The sequence below is a fragment of the Gallus gallus genome, chromosome 1 (assembly GCF_016699485.2).
Source record: "Gallus gallus isolate bGalGal1 chromosome 1, bGalGal1.mat.broiler.GRCg7b, whole genome shotgun sequence".
Taxonomy (NCBI): Eukaryota; Metazoa; Chordata; class Aves; order Galliformes; family Phasianidae; genus Gallus; species Gallus gallus.
This window is the reverse complement of record NC_052532.1, coordinates 133,030,817-133,055,509: the sequence shown is the minus strand read 5'-3', so window position 1 is coordinate 133,055,509 and position 24,693 is coordinate 133,030,817. Positions and strand designations below refer to the sequence as shown.

At 41.0% G+C, this 24,693-nt stretch overlaps 1 protein-coding gene across 6 annotated transcripts in view; it reads left to right on the top strand.

Moving 5' to 3' along the window:
* The window catches only part of AFF3 (AF4/FMR2 family member 3), a 331,214-nt gene that overhangs the window by 43,288 nt on the left and 263,233 nt on the right, over positions 1-24,693 (top strand). For all 6 annotated transcript variants that reach the window (XM_015277796.4, XM_015277795.4, XM_015277794.4 and 3 more), the window contains exons 2-3: positions 4,676-4,796; positions 9,361-10,158. In XM_015277796.4, coding sequence (XP_015133282.1) covers positions 4,676-4,796; positions 9,361-10,158 — 919 coding nt within the window. The remainder of the gene's footprint in view (positions 1-4,675; positions 4,797-9,360; positions 10,159-24,693) is intronic.

Here is a 24,693-nt window from a genome sequence, read left to right as displayed (position 1 = left end):
AAGTTTTTCCTGAGATTAACTCTTTTTACATACTTTGGAATAAAACTGGTAATTCAGGGGAGAAATAGACTATTAAATATTTCAGAAAATGTCCTCACTTCAACCTGAAATTTAGTATTTTATATATATATATATATACTCATATAGGTATATATATAAAATATATATGATATCTATATATACACCATGTGTCAGATTGCGAATTGTAGGGAAATACTGAGAATTATCAGAAAAACATTTAAAGTTTTATTATTTTTAATATTGCCTTTTTTTTGTTTGTTTGTTTTCCATAGCTTTGAAGCAGTTCTCATTTTGCTCATAATTCAGAAATGACTGCATGCTAATATTTCGCTTTAAAGCTAAATGCTTCCTCACAGAAAACTTGTTCCCACATCTAGTTTTATCCTTCGATCTCCCCTATCTTTCAGACATTTGCAGTACGGATTTGGGGTTTTGGTTTCTGTTGTTGTTGCTGTTTTCCTTCTTTCTCATTTGGAAGATGATCATCTCTGCACACTCCCCAGGGATAGTTAGTCCCTGTACCTGGAAGCTCGGAGGTGGTTTCATTTCCACAGTGCTGGGAGTTGCTGTTGCGATCTGACTGTATTTCATATGGAGCCTCTCCATTAGCTGTGAGAAAAGAAGGATTGTTTTGGGCTTACATGAGGATGTCTGGGTGTAAGCTGACAGCATGTGAGAAAGCAGCTCAGTCCTTGCAAGTGGTATCTAGGTGTTCTCATGGGAAGCCCACAGGAACTGGTCTGTCAGAAAATGGCCATCTGTTATTTAAGTAACTGCATATTCCTTGAATCTCCCCATGGTGATGTGGCAATTTTGTGGTTTCTGAAAAGATTGAGCAGCATTGTTAATGTCACCAAATGGCTGTGAAAGGGTGTGACGTACAAGCAAGGGTACAGTGCTTTTGCTGCTGGGAAATGGTGTCTTCCTTCGAGTTCAAAGTTTGGGGACATCCCCTAAAAAAATCATAGAATGATTAAGGCTGGAAAAGACCTCTCAGATCACCCAGTCCAACCGTCAGCCCACCCCCGCCATGCCCACTGACCACATCCCTCAGTACCACATCCACACGGCTCTTGAACACCTCCAGGGACGGTGACACCACTGTTGACAAAGCTGGTACATTGGCTCCATGGAGATTAGATGTTTTATTCCATTTGTTCCAAGTAGTGTTGTCTGAGGGGGTAAAAACTGTGTCAGAAATAATGTGCTTTAAAAAAAGAAAAAAGAAAAAAGAGAGCCTAAAACTTTAGGCTTTTTATATGATTGCTTTCAGCCTAACCTGAGACTACATAACTCCTTGGACTTTGTAAGAGATTAAATCCAGTCCCAGGTATTTCAGGTAAGGTTATTGCTCTGCTCCCAGACTGTCCCCTGAGCCAGCTGTGTCTATTTCTAATTAAGGACTGAAGGAAGCGGTTCCTTCTCATGTCAGGAGTAGCGTGATGAGGCTGCAAGTACTTCTGGCAGTGCTGGGGAGAGGTCAGTGCCACAGCCACCCTCCCCGTCCATCAAGTGGGAGCCACGGCCACAGAGGGGGTGACCATAAAGGTGGCCTTCCCAGTGTCATCACAGCAGCTTGACATTTGTTATTTGTGCCTCCTCTGAGGAGTTCAGCAACCCATTGACATTCTGGTCTGTAAAACACCTGAGAATGGCATTATTCAGAGTATCCTAGGAGAAGCAGGGGAGGTAGACCTACTGTGACCACGATAAAGGTGTGCTGAAAGTGCTTCAAGCCTCAGACTGGTGTTTGGACGCAATTAACTGGTAGATGTTTCCTTCTCAGTGCATCTCTTGGCAGATCATGGGGCTGGGATAAATCAAAGCTGTTTTTAAAGCAGTGTGCCACATGAAGGGTAGTGTGATTTTTATAATACAACATTTATTCATATGTAGCTTCTGAAGGTATTTGAACCGTCACTCATGCTTCAGTTCGTGTCCTTTAAGCGTGAATTTGTAAGATGCACAGCATTTTAAAAATAACAATATACCATTTAAAATCTATTTAAATTCATCCTTTTGGAGTTTGACCTCTGTGAAACAAATATAAATGACGCTGACTTTTAAGAGATGACTGCTTGTATATTCTTTGGTAACCCAGTCTTGCAAAACTGCTTCCCTATTTTGGTTTACTGTAGCAAAATTCTTAATCTGTAAACTGATGCCTGGGTGTGCATATAGCATATGTGTATCTCCATACACCACACACACATGCGCAGATGTTCAAGGGAGAAAAAAAAATCTTGAGATTCTTTGTGAACTCTACGAAAAAGATGAGCACAATGTCAATGACTTAAAAGGTAGACGGGCACTTGGGATTGTTTTAAATTAAAAATTAAAAAAAAAAAATGAAAGGAAGGAAGAAAGGAAACTATTAAAAAGGATCAGTTTCCATTAAGTGAAGTGTTTGCAGTGAAGACAATTGTAGCAGTTGGCAGTATTCTCCTTGAACCAAAATAAATACATTTGGTGACGCGCGCTCAAGGAAATGTGATTCTTACAGCGTTCATGCAAATAAGGAGCAGCCTTGTAAATGCTGGAGATTTTGCCATCTAGCATTACCAAAAGAATGCAGCTCTCGACTTGCTGCTCTTCCTAACTTACTGCCTAGAGGTGGCATATTAGGCACTGTCACACTGTTTTGCTATTTGCATAATCATCATGAATTATTGCAGGCTGTGAGTTGTGGCCACCAGTGAGCATCTCATTTGGGAAAAGGGTTCAGAAATCTGAGAACTTATGTCTTACATCAAATAGGTCTTCATCAAATAAAAGGGATACTGGAGACTTGTATGTCTCCATCAAATAAAGGAATAAAAAGCCTCTCCGCTTCAGGAGTATTACACCACAGTATTTTCAGGTTTGTGTGAGGTGTAGTGAAGAATGTTACACTTGTTTACTTTCAAGAAACTGGGTAGAGATCAGTATTATAATTAATCTCAGAGGATCTGCCCATCTCTATTTGACTGCAGGCTGCAGTCCAAATGCAAAACATCTGAAAGAGTCAGCGGGGACAGGGAAAAGCAGCTGAAGATGAAGTTATAACTGGATCCCTGTATGTTCAGGAAAACCTACCCAGCAGCAGTTATTCCTGGTGGCAGAAAGCCTGAGGCAGACACAGAGCTGGTTGTTAAAAGGACTCTTACCCCAGCTTATAGGATGGGAGTGAACTGATGTGGTATCCAGTACTGAATGGGGACTACTGGTCAGGCAACAGTAAATGGCAACTACCCAGCCTCCTGGCATCAGCAGTGCACAGCATGTGAACTCCTCTTCAGAGCCCTTGGGGATGTCACTGCTACACCCTTCTTCCTGGAGGAAGAATCCTATGTTCCCAATAAACTCCAGCTCCATCTTTGGCATCTGCCCGTAGATGGCTACCAGAAGTGCTGACCACCAGGATCTTGTCCGATGCAGCCTCTTGAGTCCTCATGTGAGACCTCACTGAGAGAGCAGATCTGTCTGGGAAGAGTTAGCAACATTAACGAGCAAACATAAGGCTTTGTGTCCATTTGGTGACCGCTAAGGCATTGTTTTTAAATCTACCAGCATCTAACATAGCCTACGTATTTTCAGCTCTCTCAAGTCTAGAATTAGAATCAGATAGCTGTTGGCCTTTTTGCAGGCTTGCCTGAGGCACACTAGGTAATATCACGTGGGAAGCCAATGCAACATATGTTTTGCTAACCGGGAAGTGGTTAGCAAGGCAACATTTTTTTTCATTAACACATGGTGCACTTACATGACATTAATATATATTTCTGCTTTACAGATTTACAGTGCCTGAAGAAAGGCATTAGCTGAGTTAGGCAAAATAGGCAGCTCGTCACAATGTCCCGAAATAACTAGGAAAGCTGATGGGATACACTGGTTTTCTTTTGATGAGAATAAAATGTATGTCTTAACCTGTGTTGTTTTGAGGAAATTCGGGGAAAGGGTTCTCTGTTTCATTTCTAATACTGTTGTGTAGTACAGTGATTTTATTCCCTCTCCAGCTACACTCCACCAGCCGTATATACACAGTCACGCGAGTATTCATGTATTCGTGCTCTAAAGTTGTGATAGTGTCAAATCCATCAGAAAGAGGAATTGTTTCAGCGGTAGTTTCATGACTTGGCTGATTAACAGAGATCAGAAGAAGCAGCCTAACTGTGGAAACCACTACAGCATGTAGTTTTAACAGCTCTTTAGGGAGCTAGTTAATGAAAGAATTGCTACAGAAACACATCCATGTAAAAAAAGGAGCATTCTCACACAACACTCAGAGGATATGTCATAAGTGGAAATATGTTCATAATTTCTATTTACTCATAGCTGTAATTACCATCTGCCTGAAGAGTACTTTCAATCTTTGTCAAAGTTGCTTAGATATTTCCTTTGTCACATTTCAAGCAGCGAGGTTCTGTACAGACTGGATCCTGCCCTGCGATTCCTTTTCTATTTAATTATCTATTCCCTGTGCGAAGAAAGCATCAGCATTCCCAGAGACCTGAGCCTCCCCGGTCTGCTTGGACTGGCATTCAACTGATTCATGTTCTTGCTTATTTTTTGCCATCTGTCTGCAAACCAGAGTTCTTCACTCTCAAATTCACACTGGTTTATACATTGCTTGCTAATTTTTAACTCCAAAAATCTATTCCTCTTTTTGCTGCAGCGTCTACGAGCCAGACAGAAACGTGCTGCGCAGGAAAGAATGGGAAAGGAGAAATCAGGAGGCCCAGCAGGAGGATGGCACTTTTAACACCAGTTACTCCCTCTTCAGTGAACCGTACAAGGTAGATGCTTTCTGTCTGGGAGACTTCTTTATTTTAATTATTATTATTATTTTATTTCACAGTATAAAATGGCAGCCTGCAGAAGGCATTGTCCGGGTTTCAGCAACCTCCCACAAGTGCCAGCCCCTCAAAATTTGCATAGAACATTTATGGTTCATTGAGAATTGGATTTTTCTTACATTAGCTTCCTATAATGTTCAGCAGCACATGAGAATGAAATAAATGAGAAACGTCCTAACAATATTTGAGATGGCATTAAAACTAGGAGGTGAAGGTGATGGTGCCCTGTTTCTGCAACACTTAGGAGAAAGTAATTGTGTTAGAGTTGTGTGTGAAGGTCAAGCTATACAGTAAACATCATGCTCTGGCCAAGGTTAATGTGATGAAATATCTTGTTTTTATTTTTTTTTTTCCTGTACGCATTACCAGCAATATTTGTCTGCTAGGCATGTTTTGCCTTCAGCAAAGGCAGAAGTAACTCAACTCCTTATTTTAATCCTCGTGGAAACAGCAAGGTGAGACACAACTGTCTCTACCCGCCTCCTGTTGGAAGGATCCGGCAGGATGCTCTGCACATAACCACTGTCTCCAGAAGCATGCAAACCAAGCCCTTATGAATGGGACCAGAGAACAGTATCCCACAGAGGGTGCCCCTCTGCTCTAGATAACCAGTGACTTTGCCCGTGTGCATCACAACAACATCATGTATCTCCTACTGTGACCTTCCAGTAATGCCCAAGTTGCTATTAAATCCACCATACTGTGAAGCCTTTCCCCTCCATGCTGCTTCACTTGTCCTTGATGATTTGGGTACTTCAGTGCCTCTTTCCAGAGTCCTATTTGGGACCTGGCACTTGGCTACTGCACCTGACTTCAGTGCTTCCGAGCATCTCCCTGTGTCCCAGGGTCACCTTTTAACTTGCTATTCCTTCCAGATCATTGTTGTTTCTAATTTCTAATAAAAAAGAAAGATCTACCACCTTCAAACCATGTCCCTTGATAGAAGACAGCTCTGCCTGCCTTGAAGCTGACCTCCAGCTGCCCGAATTTCAGATTCATTACAAAGGCATTTAGAAACCATGGGAAATGTCTTGAAATCTTCCTTAAGGCTCCACTTGAAAAAGTCTACTGTGAGACCAATCAAGGGCTAATACACGGAAAAAAGCCTGAAACATGCTAGCTGTCTAGCTGTGTCTTGGCATTTACTGAAGACTCCACTGCAGTAGGGACTAATAATTTTCCATTTGGTGGGTCCAATCAGATATACCCCTCAGAAAAAAAAGGACTTTTTTTTTTTTTTTTTTTTTTTTGCTAGGTCTCTGATACTGTTTTGTTTGTGGTATTGAAAGTGGGTATACTGAGGCTTAAATTACTTACAAAAGTGGCATAGCTGGAATATTGTACACACTTTGATTATTACCTGTGTCTCAGTGTACTTACTGTCATGCTACAGACTTCATGTGTCATGAACTCACCAGCAGTTTCTGAGTTATTTATGATGTCTGAAGGCATCTTTGTGCAACTGTGGTATAATTCCATCTACAGTAGTGGGATTGGATGAAAACTGATGCAGGCTCTAGAAGCAGTGAAGATGCTTAGCAAATATCCCATGAGAAAATCAGAATAGGGACTACATCCCTGCTTATCATCTGTAAACAGCATGGCCATATTTGGACTATCCTTTAGAAAAGGTGCTTGCAGATACATCCGAATGATTTGCCATTCAGAAGGCCATATCTGAAAATCAAAGACAGACTGAAAATCTCTTAAATAGTATGTACTCTCTTACAAACAGCAGATTTCCTGAAAAATCTTAACTCTTCAGGTTGCCCCTTATCCAGTTCATTTCAAAGTATCCATAGCAACCCTCTATGAAGGATTCTAGGAAATCCACTGTCTTTTACTAGAGATGTATTTTGCAGGAGATAAAAAAAAATAGGAATTTCATTCTGGATATTTAATGGACAGAATACTTTGACCCATTAATCACATAGGTGTTTTTCATGGAGAAAAAATTCTGATTACCTTCCATGCAACCATCTGGCTTATTTTTAGAAGTGTTGGACCTTGCAGGTGTTCAAAAGCAGGAATACATCTTACACTGAAGAATATCAGAGCGCTGTAAGTTATAAATGTTTGCACAGAATGCTTTTCCTACTTACTCGTTTTGTGATTATGTTTTCCCTGTGTGAGTGATTAAATAAAGCCAGCAATATTTCAGAGCAAATAATAGGAAAAGCTTTAACATCTAAAGCTCCCAACAGGTTACCTCAGTTCCCACCCTTTTCCCAGGAGAATGTAGGTGAACTCTTCCAGATGAGCTCAGCTCAGCACAAAATCGTCCCCTCAGGATGTCCCCAGTGTATCCAGAAGGAACAAACAATACCCACCAGTTGACAGCATGTTCCATAGTACAAGCATTAGATCTGTTTGCTGCAATTATTTTTGTGGCTATCTGGCATTTCTCAATAAGAGGCATCTCTGTATGACCTTCCTATCATACCTATAGTCTACTGACTTGTCTGGGCTAGTGACAGTCTACAGATAATCTGTGACTAGGCTTTTATTTACCTCCCATCCAAGTAGCAGCCATGGGATAGAACTGACTTTCTATTAGGCAAGGTGGACTTTTTGGGACAAAACTTATAAATTCTCTTGCATCCATTGATCCAGCTGGATAAAGAGTTGCCCCACAGATGGTCTGTGCTGGAGGAGACTTGTAGGTATTAGGGGCCCTGTTCCATTCTGAGATCCTTGCTGCTGTGTTCCTGGGAGGGAAGGAAACCTGATGCACGGACTGGCTGAGACTGGCTGGGCACAGATCCAAACGTAGATCTCCTTCCCTACAGGGAAGCTGGAAATGCATCTTTCTTCTAGGTAGCTACACAAGTTGAAAGACCACTGGAAGAGATCCACTGGGTAAAAGCAAACTTCTCTATGCCTTCAGAAAATAATTCTTCTGGTCAAGGAGATACCTAAGTGTAGTAGCCACAGACCCCGGGAGACATATGAATTTATCTCCAACCATCTTGAAGATCGATAAGCCCAATTCCAGATAGCCATAAATCTGAGCAGTCCCAGATCCACATTTTCAGCTGTTTGGTTTTTACCACAGTACCAACCAAGCATCCCCCTGTAGATGTCTTCTGTGCCTCTTACCCTGCCTGAGTTGAATATACTTCCTACTCCAGTTAATGCTGTGAACTAGACAACTCATTGCATCTGCAACACTTTATTTCTAGATATACATAATGGTTCCCACTTTTGAAGACTCTTCAGTAATTTCCTCTTCTCTAGGACGTCTGTGTGATTCTTGTGAAGTGAAGGAACATCCCCTTCTTAAGCTACTTGCTGACAGTGAATCAATGCTTCAATTTTGTTGGAATTCTTGAAAAAAAAAATCCCCATATTTCCAGGGTGATTGGTATTGCTCCTACATCCTTCACATTTCTGTATAACTTCAAGGGGTTATTTTCCACTCCCTTTACTTCCTTAATCTCTAAGCTACTGTTTCCCTCTTAAACAGAGGATCCTGAGATGAAAGCTTGGCCTTCTGATGCATATGAGTGTTTCCCCATTGAGACTCCATGTCTGGAAGAGAGAAAGGAGAACACCACTGTCTCATTACTATCTTCCTCTGAAAATACAAAACAAAGCACATCACACACCTGATTCTTGGTAGGGTTCAGAAAAATCTCTGCTGCAGAAATGCTAATGATGTACTCTTTTGCTTACAGTGACTTTTTAAAGAAATAATTTTCAGCCTTCTTCAGTGTTTCTTTTCCACTTGTTTCATTTCTTTGTGGAGCTTCTTCCTTTTAAGCAAGGAATTAAATGGATGATTTCAAAAACAATGATTAATCTTAAAGGGTGGGAATGCTGACTGCGTCCCTCCTGCTGCACAATTAAATAGTGAGCATTTTCAAGAATCTGGGGAGTTCTACTCACTTGTTTTTCCCAAAGGGAAGAGTGTTCTGGAGTGAACATCTCAACAGAGCACTTTCATCAGAAGGATGTAACGATCTGTAGTTTTCCCACTGTCCCATGAGCTGCCTTCAGGTCATCTTGCAGTATTTGGCTGGCTTAGACTGGAGAGTTTATTCAGTGCTTACACTGGGTCTTGCATGGCTTCCCAGATGCAATGTGGAAACTTAAAGAGGCAGAGAAGGAAATCAGGAATGCAATATTTTCATTCATGGCTGAAGGAGAGCTTGCACTGGGCTATAGGAGAAGTTTTATCATGGTCAGATTTAATCCAAACCGTTCTGTGTAGTTGCAATAATAAATTTTCCAGTTTCCAGGTAATATATTTTAACTACAGCATGATACCAGTGATAGATTTCTTTTTTTATATACTCTAAGGCCCTTTATAGCTTTTCCAGTTCAGGGTAGATTTAAGATGTTGACAAGTATCTTCAGAGACAATAAGGATTTTCGATTTCATCCCTCAATGCTGCTGCTGAATAAGACAGTGCTACTTCAGTAAAGGCTTCAGCAGAAGCGTGCAGGGAATTTTGTTTGTCTTAGGTTGGCTGTTGTAGAACACTCAATGTTTGTTTTGCAGACTAACAAGGGGGACGAGCTCTCTAATCGCATCCAGAATACACTGGGCAACTATGATGAAATGAAAGATTTGTTAACCGACCGATCAAACCAGAGCCACCTTGTTGGGGTTCCAAAACCTGGGGTTCCTCAGACACCGCTCCCCAAGCCCGATGAACTTCTTATTGCAGACTCAAGACCGCCACCTCCTCCCTCCATTGCCAACACTTCTTCCGCACCAGCAGCCCTACCTGCGCAGCAGAGCAAAAGCACCACGATGGGTTGGCAGAAAGCTGGGCACAATGGTGCTTCTGAGGGTCAGCAGAGAGCCAGCAAGCATGGGCACCGCTCGCTGGAGTCCCACAAGGGTGACTTCAAACTGGCAAACCAAAAATCCAGTCTGGAGAAACTGAAACGCTATGCATCCAGTCCCACCTCCTCCTCCTCCTCCAATGCCGCCCAGCAAAGCTCACTGAGGGCCACACTAGGTGACAGTGTCAACAGAGTGCAGCAGCCAGCGAAGTTAAATTGTGGCTCAGAAGGAGGAGCTCAAGTGCAGGAGAGGCCCTCAAAGCACAGCAGTGGCCACTGTGTCCAGAACTTCCCACCATCTCTTGCTTCAAAGCCCAGTCTGGTTCAGCAGAAACCAACGGCTTATGTAAGGCCAATGGACGGTCAAGACCAGGCCCCTGATGAGTCTCCAAAGCTGAAGCTATTGACAGAGACAACCAAGTTGTACAGGGGAGTGCCTTCTAACAAGCCTGATTCAGCCAGGACCAAGTCAAAGATAACGAAGTTCAACATTCCGAAGCAAGAAGAGGTACGTGTTTTGATGCTTTTTATGACATCCTATCCTGAATAGATGGATAGACAGCAGCGTAGAACTGCAAACTGCATCTGTCTCTTTACATATTTTTAATGTCTTAGTTTTTATATTTATTTTTTACTTTGCTGACATTGACATGCAAATAGCAACCACATAGTAATGTAAAGATATCTCAACATCAAAATGTTTTCAGGTCCATAACACCTCCGCAGTGCCACATTTTCTAATAGTATATATTACTTTTTTTCCTGAATGTCCATGTGTAATGTCTGGATATTATAAATTCGTCTTTTAGCTAGGCTTGTGCATTCTGTCACAGTCTGCATACTCGGTTGACTTCTTTCTTTTTCTGAGTGATTAAATGAAGTGCTTGGCATCAGAAGTAGTTCTGCCATCCTCAATGATGTCACAGTGGTTTTACAATCTAAATAAATTATAGTTAGTAATGTGAGATCTGTGGAATAAATGAAAAAGTAGCAATGACACACTCGTTCATAAAATCTTCTCTTTCAAACCGATTTTCAGAAAGACTAAGGTTTTCCTCCTAAATAAACACAGTCTATAGAAACCAATCTTGCTCTAAAGGTGAGAACATGTCTGAAAAAACTTCTAGACAACATTTCTGTTATTAGCAGGAGATGTGAAAGGTATCTGCTTGGACTTACTTTACGTTTGTTTATTTCACATTCCACTGGCTACAGTAGGACACTTTGTTTTGTCACTTGTGTATTATGTGATTTTCTGTTTTGTGGGTTTTCTGTGGGGTGGGGAGGTAATGGCTGTTTTTGGCAGAATGAAGAATGTTTTTTTTTGTTTGTTTCATGGGTGTATTGAGAGACCTGTACATTTGCACAAAGATGGTCACATCCTCGTGTGCAAGGTGGTAGAGCTCCCATGGCTTAAACAATTTATAGTGTTTATAGGACGGAATGATTGTATTTGGCTGAATCACTGATAGCGTCTCAGAGCAGAGAAACTGATTGTTTACTCTTATTTGATGACTGTGGTGTGCCTTGAAATGTTTTTAGTCTTTTTTTTTTTTAGTTTTTCTGGCACTGCTAAAGGAGAGGAAAACTCTAATTTTTGGTAAAGCTCTCTGGCCTCCTAATGCCTGTTTTTCAGAAATGGAGTTGACTGCTGTATTCCCTCTTCAGTTTGGTTGAGGAAAGAAGTCTCTCTGGAAGCAATTACTTCTCTCAGTTCCTGTAGACATTATACCCATGTGGTTTTTCTCTAAGTTTAAGTTCCATCAGTTCCAAACCATTCTGAAGAGATATGTTGTTACTGAAAGGGTGTTGTTTTAGGCACTTAAGTCAGATTTGATAAGCAAATTTAGCATTCACAGATTGCTGTAATTGTGCAGATAGATCAGGTAATGGCATATGCTAATATCCATTTAGCTATTATTACCTCCTTCAGACTTCTCACTTGCCACTATCTGCAAGTAAGAAGTATTGTTAGAATTAAAGATGCCTGTGGCAATTGTCTGAATCTTACAAATTTTCCCCCTTTACATGTATGCAATACCCTAGTGGCTAGTTTGGAAAGGGATTTTGATTGGCAATAATTTGTTTGTCTGAAATTCAGAATTTTCCATTTGCATTCCAGATTTGCCTACGTCAGTAGGAAATAAAGCTTTCAGTTGTACGTAATCCATAATGATGCATAAGGGTAAATTTATACTGCAGTTTCTAGACATACAGATGTATTTGGGGTTGCTTAAACTAACTTGCTTAGATACTGATGGCAATGTAGGCTATGGTAGGAGAGCGTGGACTGCAAGGTAACTATTACAGCGTTCACCAGCTTCTCACAAGTTTTGTGGGACACAGTATTTTTGAAATAGTATTTGATAACATAAACATTTAGCTGAAGTTAAAGGAGGTAGACAAAAAGCATTGTCTGGTAGGTTAAGAAAAAGAGGTTAAGTGATGATAAAAATGATAGGCGTATTGCCCAGAAGAAAATGGTAGATGTTATGGTTGGTGTTGAGGTTTGTAACTTGTGCTAATAAAAGACAATGCTTAGATCTCATATTTGAGGTCTGAGAGTACTGACGATAAAAGTACCCAACATTTTTTCCTTTATCTTGACATTTCCTTTGTTCTAACATTTTCCATCCCAAGTGGCACACGATGAAAATGGTAACCCACTGATTGCTACAGGGAGAAGTATTGACTAAGACTGAATTTTTTTGTTGTTGCCTAATCCGTCCTCCCTTTAATTTTCAATAGTACTTATTTTTGTTTCAAAATATCTTTCCATTCTTCTCATTTTTGTCATACATCTTCTGATAAGGTTTTGTAAAAATTTCCATGCATTCTTTAAATTTCTGCTTTCAAACTCATAGAACTCCTCTTTTGCATCAAAAGGCCACTGTCCTTTATTAGGGATATAAGTTTTAAGCTTCTCTCACCACATAAACTGTCATAGTCTTCTGAACCTTTGCAGACAAAATGAGGTTTCCCTTGCACAGGATGGGTCAAAAGGTGATGGCCAGAAGAGATCAGGTATCCCTAGTGGACATGGAACAGCCAGACAAGTAGAGATGAAATACAGGTTGATCATGAGGGAAAGCAGACTGACAAACAGGCAAGAACAGTGTCTGAGAAACTATGTGGAAACAGAAGTGGGTGCCAGAAAGTTTCCTGAGAGAAATCAGAAAAATATGGGAAAAAGGAGAGGGACAGAGAGCATGGGAATAGGGTATCTGGAGTGCATGTGGTTGAATGAAGCTTGCTGTATGCTAAAATAAAAGGCATATGGCTAAGGTAAGGTCAGTTAGTAGGTTAAATAAGTAGGTCAGTTAGTGTGTTCTGTGGGCTTAGTGTAGGCATTACCATGAGATCTTTAATAGTCAGAGTCACAGAATAACCAAATGGCTGATGTTGTAAGTGACCTCTTGAAATTGTCTAGACCAATGTCCTTGCTCAAGAGAGGTCAGCTAGAGCAAGCTGCCGATGACCATGTCCATCTCTACAGCTGGAGACCCCACTACTTCCTTGTACAACCTGTGCCCAGGATTAATCACTCTCACAGTAAGAGAGTGGTGGCACTCTCTTAAATCACTGTCTTTTAGTTCATGCTCTTTCCATCTTGTCCTGTCAGTGGCTACTACTGAGAAGAATCATGCTCCTTATTCCCTGTTGGCTGCTCCAAAAGTAATGCTTCCTGTTTTATTATGTTGATTCACAATGCCAGAGGCAGATTTTGGCGGGATGGCAGTAGAGGCTGAACCTTCCCAACAATATTCCATTACATGTTGTTGCCATGTAATAGATGGCAGCAGAGGGGCAGTCTGACACAGTGGTGTCTGACATGGAGTGCAGATGAAGCAAAGATGTGCAACTGAATTCTTCCATGTGGAAAAAATGGCACCCACTGATATTCATTGACACTTGCAGAATGTTTATGGAAACCAGACACTGGATATGAACACAGTGAGGCAGTGGGTGGTGCCTTTCAGCAGTGGTGACAGTGACATGAAAGACAAGCCATGTTCCACATGGCCGTGCACAGCATTTCACACCACAAGATGAAGAGCATCTTGATCAGCTTGTCCATGTGAATGGATGGGCTATGACTGGAGAAACTGCGTGTAGAGCTGAATATCATTTAAATGCATTGGAAGCTATATTGCAAAGTTTGTGCCAAGTGAGTCCCATGAATACTCACACAGGAACTGTAAGAACACCATATATGAGTTTGTAAGGACTTATTGAACCAATAAATAGCTGAAGATGTCAATTTCCTGAATCACATCGTTATCAGTGACGAAACATGGTGTCACTGCTAAAAGCTGGAGACAAAACAGTAGCCCATGAAGTGGTGACACATGAATTCCCCATCGATAAAAACGGTCAAGATGCAGCACTCAGTGGGTAAAGTGATGTGCACTACCTTTTGGGATAGGAAAGGGGTGATCCTTCTGGATTTTCTGGAATCCAGACAAACCATCAACTCTGACCATTACGCTGCAGCGCTAAGCTGAAGGCTCAAACTTCCAGAGTCAGACCAGAGAAGAAGACAGCCTTTCTCTTGCAACTCCGTAATACCAGGTCCCATACCAGTTTGAAGACCATGGAGCACATTGTCAATCTTGACCAAACTGTCCTACCACATGCACCATATAGTCTGGAGTTGACAATTTCTAACTTCCAGCTGTTTTGGCCAATGAAAAAGGGGCTGCGTGAGCAACCTTTTCCTAGCAATGACTCTGTCATAGAAGGTGTGAATCAGCAGGTCACCTCTGCTGGTACAGATCTTTATGAGCACAGCATGCAGGCTCTTGTTCATTGCTGATGAAAATGCATAGCTAACAGTGGTGACTATGTTGAAAAATAGTATTTTAAAGCTGAGAATTTGCTCTATCAAATTATTATTATTATTATGCTGTTTGTTGGAAATAAATGGGAGGCATTACTTTCAGAGCAACCTACATATTTATACTGATGATTTTTCCCTGCCCCTAGCTCCTTGAACCTTCTCCTGATTGAACAGTTCCAGCTTTCTCAGCTGCTCTTTGTATGAGAGATACTCCTCTCCCACTACCATCATTGTGGCCCTGCACTAAATTCACTCCAGTAAGTCCATACGTATCTTTCATGTACTGGGGAGCTCAGAACTGGCTCCACCACTTCGGGTATGGCCTCAGTGTTCAGCAGGAAGGAAGGATCACCTCCCTTACCTTGCAGGCCACACTTTTCCTAATGCATCTCAGGGTACTGTTGGCCTTTGCTGAGGAGGCAAGTGGATGGGTGCATCTGTGGCTCATGGTCAGCATGTTGTCTGTGAGGATCTTCATGTCTTCCTACGTAGAGAAAATTTTCATTTGGTTAGATGACAGTGTATTGGTGCGTGGGATTCCTTTGCAGAGTCAGGATTTTACATTTCTCCTCATTGAACTTCAAACAATTCCCATCAGCCCATTTCTCCAGCCTGACAATGTTCCTCTGGATGGCAGCACGACCCTTTGGTTTATCAACCACTTTTCCCAGTTTTACATCATCTATAAACTGGCTGAGGCTACCCTCTGATCCATCATCCTGGTTCTTAATGAAGATGCTAGATGGCGTTGGCTTCAGTATTGACTGGAGGGGGTAAGCCATTAGGAACTCATCTCCAGCAAGACTTAGTGCCAATGATCACAACCCTCTGTGCCATTTTCACAGTCCTGGGTCTCTGTCTTCCAGCCTAATTTTGTCATTGAACTTTTTGTTTTATAGTTTCAATTCTTAAAACATGTACGTAATGACACCATGGTCCAAAACCTATTCTTTATGACTTGGTCTGAACAAGTTCTGTGGCTATTTAGCTGAACTGAAAGCTGGACTGCAAGAGCTTTCCTGCAAATTGAGGAAGTGAGATGTGAGTGCAGGGCACAGGTGTGAGATAGAAGGTGAGATACAATGGAGGGAAAATTATGGGGCAGGAGACAGGGGAGAAGCTGCCAAGCCTGACCAAGTGGAGAGGTGAGTGTTAAGAAATAACTGTTTTCCCAACTCCTGCAAACTATATTTTCTTTTCTTTTAAGGGGCAAATGTAGTGATATGCACTTCTGTGTGACATTTCAGTTTTATTTCGAACATCATGTGGCTACAGGCAGCTTCAAGTTCCACAGGCAGAGAAAGCCAGGAAACAGGAATATATTGCCATAAATCTCCTCATTTGCAAGCCCACTTTTCTAATGCATGTAGACTGAGTTTTCTGCTTCCATGAAAGTGCATTTAGCTTACAGTACTTAACAGAGCCTATTGGTATATCGCATAGCTGTGCACTTTCATTTGCATTTACCAGTTTGAAGGAGACATCAGTGGAAAAATAAACACATAATACAACAAAGTTAGCCTCATGTAAGAACTGAGGAGTAAGAAGCAATGCCATGCAGAGCGTGTGTGTCTTCAGCAGGATGCAAAATCCTTTTCTCTACATCCCTTGAGATTTTCAGAGAAACAGGGCACAGAGTTGGCTGCAATACAATTATTATTCACTGGAAATAAGAGCACTTGAATACAAATTATAGACCATTTTCAATACATTAAAAAGGTCGGTTTTTAATGTAGTTCAATACCTCATTTGATATTTTTAATCAGTTTTGGAAAGCCTTGAGTATCTTGACACAGACTGAAGCTTATAATTTTTTTTTAAATTGTTTTAATGAGAATAACTTGGATAGACCTGTGTGTAGAAAGGTGGTGGTTACTCATTTGGGAATTTAATCTTTAGGAACCAGGTTCATCAGTGTTAATTAGAATCCATACCCAACCTCCCGGTCCTTCCAAAATTATCATATTGCTCTGTATAAATGATAGCTCGTCATCTCAAGTACTGCTATTTCACATTTTGAACTACTTAGGATTATATTGCTGTAGGTAAAAATCCACTGCACTGAATAGAAATGTATAGAGAAAAAGAAGCAGGAAAAGCAAGCAAGTGCCTTTCATTTCTAAAATTTTCTTACAAATGAGACAGTAAGAAAAGCCTAAGATGGCAAATCATATTCTTTATATCTGAGCTCTGTTTTTGAATTTCATCTTGCAGGCTGCATCGGGGTTAGGAAGGATGGAAATTGAGGCTGTGTTCAGGAATGAGTAGCAGTGTAACAGTAAAAAGGAAAGATTATGTTCTGTTAAATTTGGGAGCACGTTTATGTGAAATGTAGATAAGGTCATCATGAGGACACATTCTTATTCCACTTCATGGAGTACTTAGACAACTTCTTCTGCAGGAGAAGTAATGCACCATAGATTAAATGTTGAATCTGTTTTTTCATTTTTGCCCTAGCCTTACTCAGGCAAATTCCTGCTTGCCTGCATAAGATACTCTGCATTCGCTCTCATTGGAGTGACTATATATAGCTATCAGCATCTGCCACACACACTGGCAAGTGTTCCTTAAATCTGCAATTTTTTTTTTCCTATCAGTTCTAGCCCTGTGCATTAATGGAAAGCAAAAACAACCCTAACTCTTTTCTCCCCTTCTTCCTCCTTTGAGGAAAAAAAGCAAACAAACAAGAACACCTGAATATGGACTTAGTGTCAACAATTTGTTCAAAATCACATTCTTTTAAGGAGAACTTCGGTGCATGGCATGTGTAACAAGCAGGTCCATGCTTAAAACTGGAAGTTCACATGTTAAAAGATAAGTGCAGTTCTATCTCATTTGGCAATATAAGCTCCAGCATAGACTAAGCAGAGAAGATGGTCCTGATGAGTGCAGGCCGCCTTTGGAAATACCACATATCCCAGCCTACAATGGGAGAGAGCGTCTCTCAAGGAAGGAAGAGGGTTTAGGAGAGATCTGTGTAAGCTCTTTCCTCAAAGGCATGGCACTGTCCTTCCCCTGCTGTGACAGAGCCTGTTGGACTGCTGCAGGAGGACGATTCAGGCAGGAACCGAATTCTGGCCTTTTTCTTCTGATTCCCAGGGTGTTGGGTTCTGACCCAGGAAGGCAGAAGTGAAAGCAGAGGAGCAGCTGAAGATAAAAGAAGATAAAATGAAGAGCAGCTTTTAGATAAAAATAAAAAAGAAAGGAGAGATGAGTTGAATGCATTAAAAAAATAATAATTCCAGAATTATTCTGACACTGTGGACTTGCCTAGAGAGGCTGGAGATGTGGGCACAGAATGAAGCGTGTTGATACTTTTCTACTGTTTATCAGCTTTATTGAAGAATTGCAGTGCTCGGAAAGCCAGTTAGCAATCACAGCACTTGAGAACTCTAAGCATGAGCCAGTTGTCAATGTTTTCTTTCCAAGATGTTCATGGGAAAGAGTTAGCAAGCCACATTTACCAGAAGACACAGCTCAATTCATCCCTGTAATGTTACCACTGACCTTCCCCACAAATAAAGAATGTTTTCCCACGTTAGACAGGAAGAACTGGACAACAAGAGCAGTGTGGTGCAAAGATCCCTGCTAGCCGTAGGTTATTCAGGACCTTCGAGTGAGTCCGTGGGAGGGCTGTGCATAGAATGTATTAAATAGACAGAGTGGTGTTTGAAACAGCCTCAACAAAAACAGTGGAGACCACAATGTGCAAAGATGGATTTTCCATATAGTTCTGAAGTTGTGGTACAAGCCTCTCCCCTTCTAGCCATCTGCAGTCACAAAGGCACAGAGTAAGTCTGTGTGCAGACACTTCTTTGAACACAGTGGGCTTAATTTTTCTAATTATTCTTCCATAGTAGTTCTTGTAGAAGGAAAGTTCTGTTTAAATACCTTTACTTTAGTTCTAGGGCTGCCTGGTTTCCCTCAGTTTCATTTCCCTTTTGAATTAAATAATATATATATATTTTTTTACTTTTATTTTTATTTTTTTTCTAGGAAAGCAGTAGCTAAGCTTACCTATACATTTTGAAAACATGGAATTGATTTACTTAGAGCCTAAAATTTCCTGCATGCATTGTTTTCCATATGGTACGTGCTATGCATTTGTTGCTATGGTGAATCTCTTGTTGTTCCTCATCATTTTTAACCAGTGGGATGGCTATCATCAGAGAAAAATCTCTTGGAACTGAGTGAAAACTTATGATTGTCAAGAGAATTCCTTAATGTACACACCTGCCTTTTTGTGAGTTTTTCCCAAGGTTTTTTTGTGTTTTTTTTTTCTTTCCTATTTATTGAGTAAATATTCTGGGCACTTCATTGGGGTCTCTCTGAAGTGGGATCCTCCCTTCAGTAAAACTGATCGTCCAGTCTTTTCAGAAGATGATCAAGTAACCGCCCTTTAGAGCTCAGTGGTTTATTGCGATCAAAGTATGCTTCTTCTGCTTCTTTTATTATTTCCATCAGACAGTATGGTTTGGTTTGTGAATTAGATCTGGAGTTGATACAAGAGTGCACGCATAAACATGGCCACAGCCCTGTATAATTGCTTCTTTAGTTCCTTTTGGTAAGCAATAAAGATATTGATGAAGGAAATGAGATTTCTAGAACTGCAAAACCAGATTTCAGTAGCGCATTTAGTCTGATTTCCATTTTTTCCTTGAATCCATCAGTAATGCTCATGACGATGGTAACTGGATGTAATAAAAAAATCCTCCCTGTCAGAAATAAAGCAGTGTAATGCTCAGTGGCACTGCCCTCACTTTCCCACCTTTGACCCCATTACCATGGATTGCTCTGAAGTTCTGTGAGGGTATTGAGGTGTTGGAGGAACCCATCCTTTCCTGGAGGTTGCTGCAAGCGCCAGGCTATCCTCAGCATCGAGTTTCGGCCGAGCATCTCCTCCCCATCTGCTTGATATCTCCTGAACAAAGGAGTGCTTGGGAAGGGCAGAGAGCAGTGGTGGGCTTGCTGTGGATTTCTGATTACCGACAGAGTGCTCAGACAGAGCTCTTCTCAGAGCTCCTGTTGTACCACACTGGAGCACTGTGTTGGTGTGCAGTCAGGTGTGAAGTCCAAGCCCCCGTTGCTGCTGCAGGGACTCACATTCCCCTTTCCAGTAATTATAATGAGGTAGAGCATTTCTGTTTTCTCTTTGTCTTCAGAGCAGTCTAGGCGGGAATGTAAAGGTGGCTTAGGATTTTTTTTTTTAAGTATCCATGGGAAAGATTTTACGGCTCTGTTCTGTAGTTTCCCCAGCCTTTCATAAATTAGAGTGACACGAAGCTGCCACCACTGTACATGCTCACTGGGGTCAGTTATGACTGATGAGCAGGAGAACCAAAGGCAAATACAAAGAGCTTCACAGATCACTGTTAATTCCAGCTAAATAAATAACGTATATGTGCTGCTTGATGTATAAGGTTAAAAAGGTCAGACCTCCAGTAATTGTTGTAAATGCACCCAGCCAGGCCAGAGGCAGTTCAATTCTTTATTGTTGGTCACATATTCTCTTTCAGTAAATGAAGACAAATATACCCTTAAATATCTGCATGTAACATACTTTATTCGCCCTGCACATCGTAAAGTTGTCATTTCCGTAGCACTTCTGAACAGGGAAGATCTATCCCTATGGTACCACAAAATAGCTTCCTAGAAAAGTAATTAACAGAAGACTGTTTTGTTTTTGTTGGTTGGTTTTGTTTTTTGTTGGTTTTTTTTTTTTTTCCAAGTTCAGAAAAGATAAATAACGTAGGCGTCTGATTTCCTGTCACTCTTGGTTAACTTTGTATGAAAATGGATAGCTTCCAAATTGAAACAGGCACCGGCCTGTCTGGAGAAAAATGCATCTGTAAAGAAATGTGTACATTACATATTCATGCAGTTCCAAATCTCCTAATTGTATTTTATATATAACAATCTCATGTAGTGAAATATGGTACCCTTATTATTTCATGAGTTAAAAGCAGCATGCCAGAGAAGCTGAGCTTGCTTCGTACAGAGTTCAGGATAAGCATTTCCTTTCCTGAATTCCCTCGTGCATACCCCACTCTTCCCTGCCCACCAATATGTTTCTCTGAGAGATGGAGGCCCAGTGTGAGGTGGCTTCACATCACTTCTATTCAGAAGATAAATACACCGAAACGTTCGCACCAGTGAGCCATGGGGTTAAGAATATTAATAGAGACCAAGCATTTTCTCTCAGAACCAAAAATTGCTATTCATATTCCTCTGTATTTACTGCAAGTGGCTGTGGTGGAAGCTTGCATAGCTAAAAAGAGAGGAAAAATAGGAGTATTTCTTGTTAACTCTTATCTCTTTTTCCTAATATATGTTTAAAGGATTTAAAATGTTCTCTGTTTTGTAACTCTCTTGAAATGAGATAATGAAGAAGATGTTTTTTTTTTTTTCTTGCATGTACTAGAGATTATTAGCATCCATCAACAGTGTAATCCATTGTTAATCAAAGCTGGCATTTATTTAAAACTGGCTGTACAAGTGCATTGCAAAACAGAGGCAGGAACTATGTAAGTACTACAGCTTCTAGAGCTGAAGTACAAGACAGAGTGACTCTAAGTTGTGCCAGGGGAGGTTAAGGTTGGGGATTAGGAAACATTTCTCCTCACAAAGAGCAGTGCTGCAGTGGCACAGCTGCCCAGGGAGGTGGTGCAGTCACTGTCCCTGGAGGTGTTCCAGAACCGTGTGGATGTGGCACTGAGGGACGTGGTCAGTGGGCATGGTGGGTGTTGAACTTCTCAGATGATCTGAGAAATCTTTTCCAGTCTTTATGATCCTATGAAGTAGAAGGCAGCTACAACATTTTTCATTAAAAGCACCGTCAAAACAAATACTATATGGTGCAGCCGTGACTTAGCAGTTACGCATTATTTTCTAAGAGACCTTCTCCGGTTTTAATTACACTCTGAAAGCCATATGATACAAGAAAATTTATTAGCTAGTTAATTGCTGACCCAGTGGAACTACCAGTTTGTAGCTAAAATATGCTGTCTGGGCAAAGGGCATGGAAGGGATCACCAAGGGCAACATGCAGTGGACAGTTTGAAAAAGACCGTAAGCCGATAAAGAATTTCTTTCTTGGACCTAATCAGAAATATTTAGCAGGCAGGAAAATAAAACATACAAAGACATAAAAATGATGTGGGCCTTGTGGGGGAGTATAAGAGAAGAATAATGTCAGAACCTGAAGAGGAAAGAATGAAGTTATGCTTTGAGGAACCCAACTGGAACTGCTGGCATTGCAGCCCCAATTTATGACCAAGGCTGCGTACGAGATCTGTCAGTAGCTTAGGGATGGCTGGGCAGTCCTAAAACCTGTAGTTTTTGCTGCAGTATGCTTTTATTTCTTACTATAAGGAACATGCACTATCTCAGCCCCTGAAACCACACCAGCCTTTTGCTTTTTTTTCTCCTTTTCCCATTCAGAGGGTTTATATCGTCTGATGATATCCAGTTACATTCTCATCAATAAACCAAAAATGATTCATCTTTTACTACTGCAATCTCATTTGGGAGCTTCAAAGCTCTTCCTGAGCAGTAATGGCAGCTCTGCCAAGAATATACAAAGCACAGCTGTGCGGGGATCAGCTGAGGTGCAGGTGGGTGGAGACACCTTTCTAGGTGGCATCTGTGGCCCCCAAGTCAGCATGAAAGCAAAGCCAGACAGACTGAGCCCCCAGCTCGGTCCTCAGGTATCTGTGACACAGCTTGCTATGTAACAGCATAGTCTATAGAACTCTTTCATAACCTCCGCACTGGAAACAAAAATTATACAAAAGCATCAGCAAAGGCTTCTTGCTGAACTCCGAGTTAATGTTTCTTGCTGTATTGCTTCCTACCATTTAGGTCACTTGAAGCAGAGACAGTTCCTAAGTGATTATGTCACTTAGGTTTACCACTTCCATTAGAGTTACTCACTGATCATGCTCTGCTTGAAATTAATAGGAGTTTTGCCATTGACTTCAACAGTAGCAAGATCAGGGTTTGACAGCGATGAATATTTCTTTTCTACATTGTATGAACTTCCTTTGGTCAAGAAGATATTGCCTGGGGGAAGACAGTCCTTTTTTCTTCAGTTTCTCTTTGTTTTGTTCCAGAAACTGAGATGTAATACTTGTGGTTGTTTTTGACATCATTATTGCTTTGAAGAAAGTCAGCAACTGCAATACGGAATAGCGATTGGTGGCCCAAGATGGTATTTGAATTCAGAAATGCTCTATAATCTATTATCTTCAGGACATACCTTTAGAGCATCAAAGGAGCTTCTTCACCAGTCCAAGGTGCAGGGCTCATTTTTCCTCCCGGTAATTAAAGTCCTGAGCATCCTGTTCAGAATCAGTTTCTTCCCTGGCTCCTAAGTGAATAAATCTATGTGAGTGATTTCATGACAGTTGCACATTAGGAGTTATGGCATATCCCTGCACATAACTTACAGAACTATCTCAATACACAGGGAAGAGACCATAAAACATGCCGAATGGGGATTTCTCAGATATGCTAATTGCTGCTATATAAAGAGCACGGGATGAAGAGCTGACACAGAGGAAGTTCAGCTAGAAAGCACCTGTCACAAATCTTTGAAGGTTCGCGGAGGAGAGAATCCTGCTGCTGCTCTTCCCCACAGAGCTCTGCCTGCTGATGACTTCATGTGGGACGGGGCTGGAACACAGCTCTGCCCCCTCTGGGGCTTCACCAGTACCGCTCATGGCAGCAGTTCCCACCTTCCTGCTCTTTGCTTCCTAGGTGCAGTACCCCACTGGGTTCTTGACTGTCCCCAAGCACACCCAAATTTAGTCTTAATCTGTTTTTTTCTTGAAGCAAACTGGATCACACTTCCCATTCCCATCTTCTTGTCTATGAGCTTGGCTCATTGGCACTTCCAATAGGCTGAGTTTTGTGCATTCCGAGCACAGGCTTCCCTAGCTGATTATTTGCATTACCTCTTCTGTGAAGCTTAGGTTTGTAGTTCAGTGACAGGAAAGTGCTGTCCACATCAATGATCCTTACTTCTTCTTTTTTTTTTTTTTTCCAAATTTGCACTAAATAGGCATCCAGTATATGGATGGATATAATATGCCAATCTGTGAAAGTAAGCTCCAGATTTGAAAGTGACTACAAAAAGAATCTACAGTGTAGAGGCAGACATGCACTTCAGTAAACGTGCTGCCATCAGGCTTGAGTCACACTGCTGTAGCTTCTTAAAATGGTACCACGTATACACTGGCAATTTTGCACTCAGTGGAGTGAGGCTGGATCAAGGAAATCATTTTAACTATGCCATTAAATATTACTGCTTAATACTGATTTTTAGCCATTACACTTGAACCGTTTGCCTTAGAATCATAGAATCAAGGAATTATTTTGGTCAGAAGGGACCCTTAAAGGTCATCTAGTCCAACTGCCCTGCAACGAGCAGTGACTCCTACAGCTAGATCTGGTGCTCAGAGCCCCATCCAGCCTGGCTTTGAATGTTTCCAGGGACGGAGCATCCACCACATAGGTTGACCTAGCAGAGAGAAATTAGAAACACCGTGCCCCTGTAGCTGACAGCTGCCTAGTGATTCTGTATTGTTCTTATACAAGTTTCCTGTTCTATCAGTAAGATACATGTCCTTCTACGTGTAATAATTAATGTGGAAAGATGAAGCCAAATAGTTATTATTCAATGATTTTAAAGTAGAGTACTTTTTTAAAAATAAATCAACTAGACAAATCAAACAGTATAGAAATGAAATGCGCCTTTGCAGGCCCTGTGGGAAATTCAACTAATGAACTGAGAAGAATCTGTTTCTAGACAGGCGAGGAAGTCTGCTTAATTTAAATAAATACATTCAACTATTTGCCTTCTTATTTTAAAATCATGGTTTTGGGCATGATCCCATAATATGAACAAAGTAACTTGAGTGCAGCCTATGCGGTTTGAAACACCAAGCAAAATACAATTAACTTTAAAATGGCAAATTGTACTGCTATTAAAAAAAAAAATCTTCCGCCTTCCGGGTGTGACTATCTTTTAAATGTGATGATGTCACCCTGTGAGCTGTTAACCATTATCAATGAGCAGGCTGTGCCTTTTCTAATGATTACTGTGGAGCTGAAAAAGACTCTATAATGTTCCTTCAGTTTGTTCATCATTTTTGTTTGATAATTGTCCTAAAATCAATGACAGCTACTGAGTACAGAAATTTG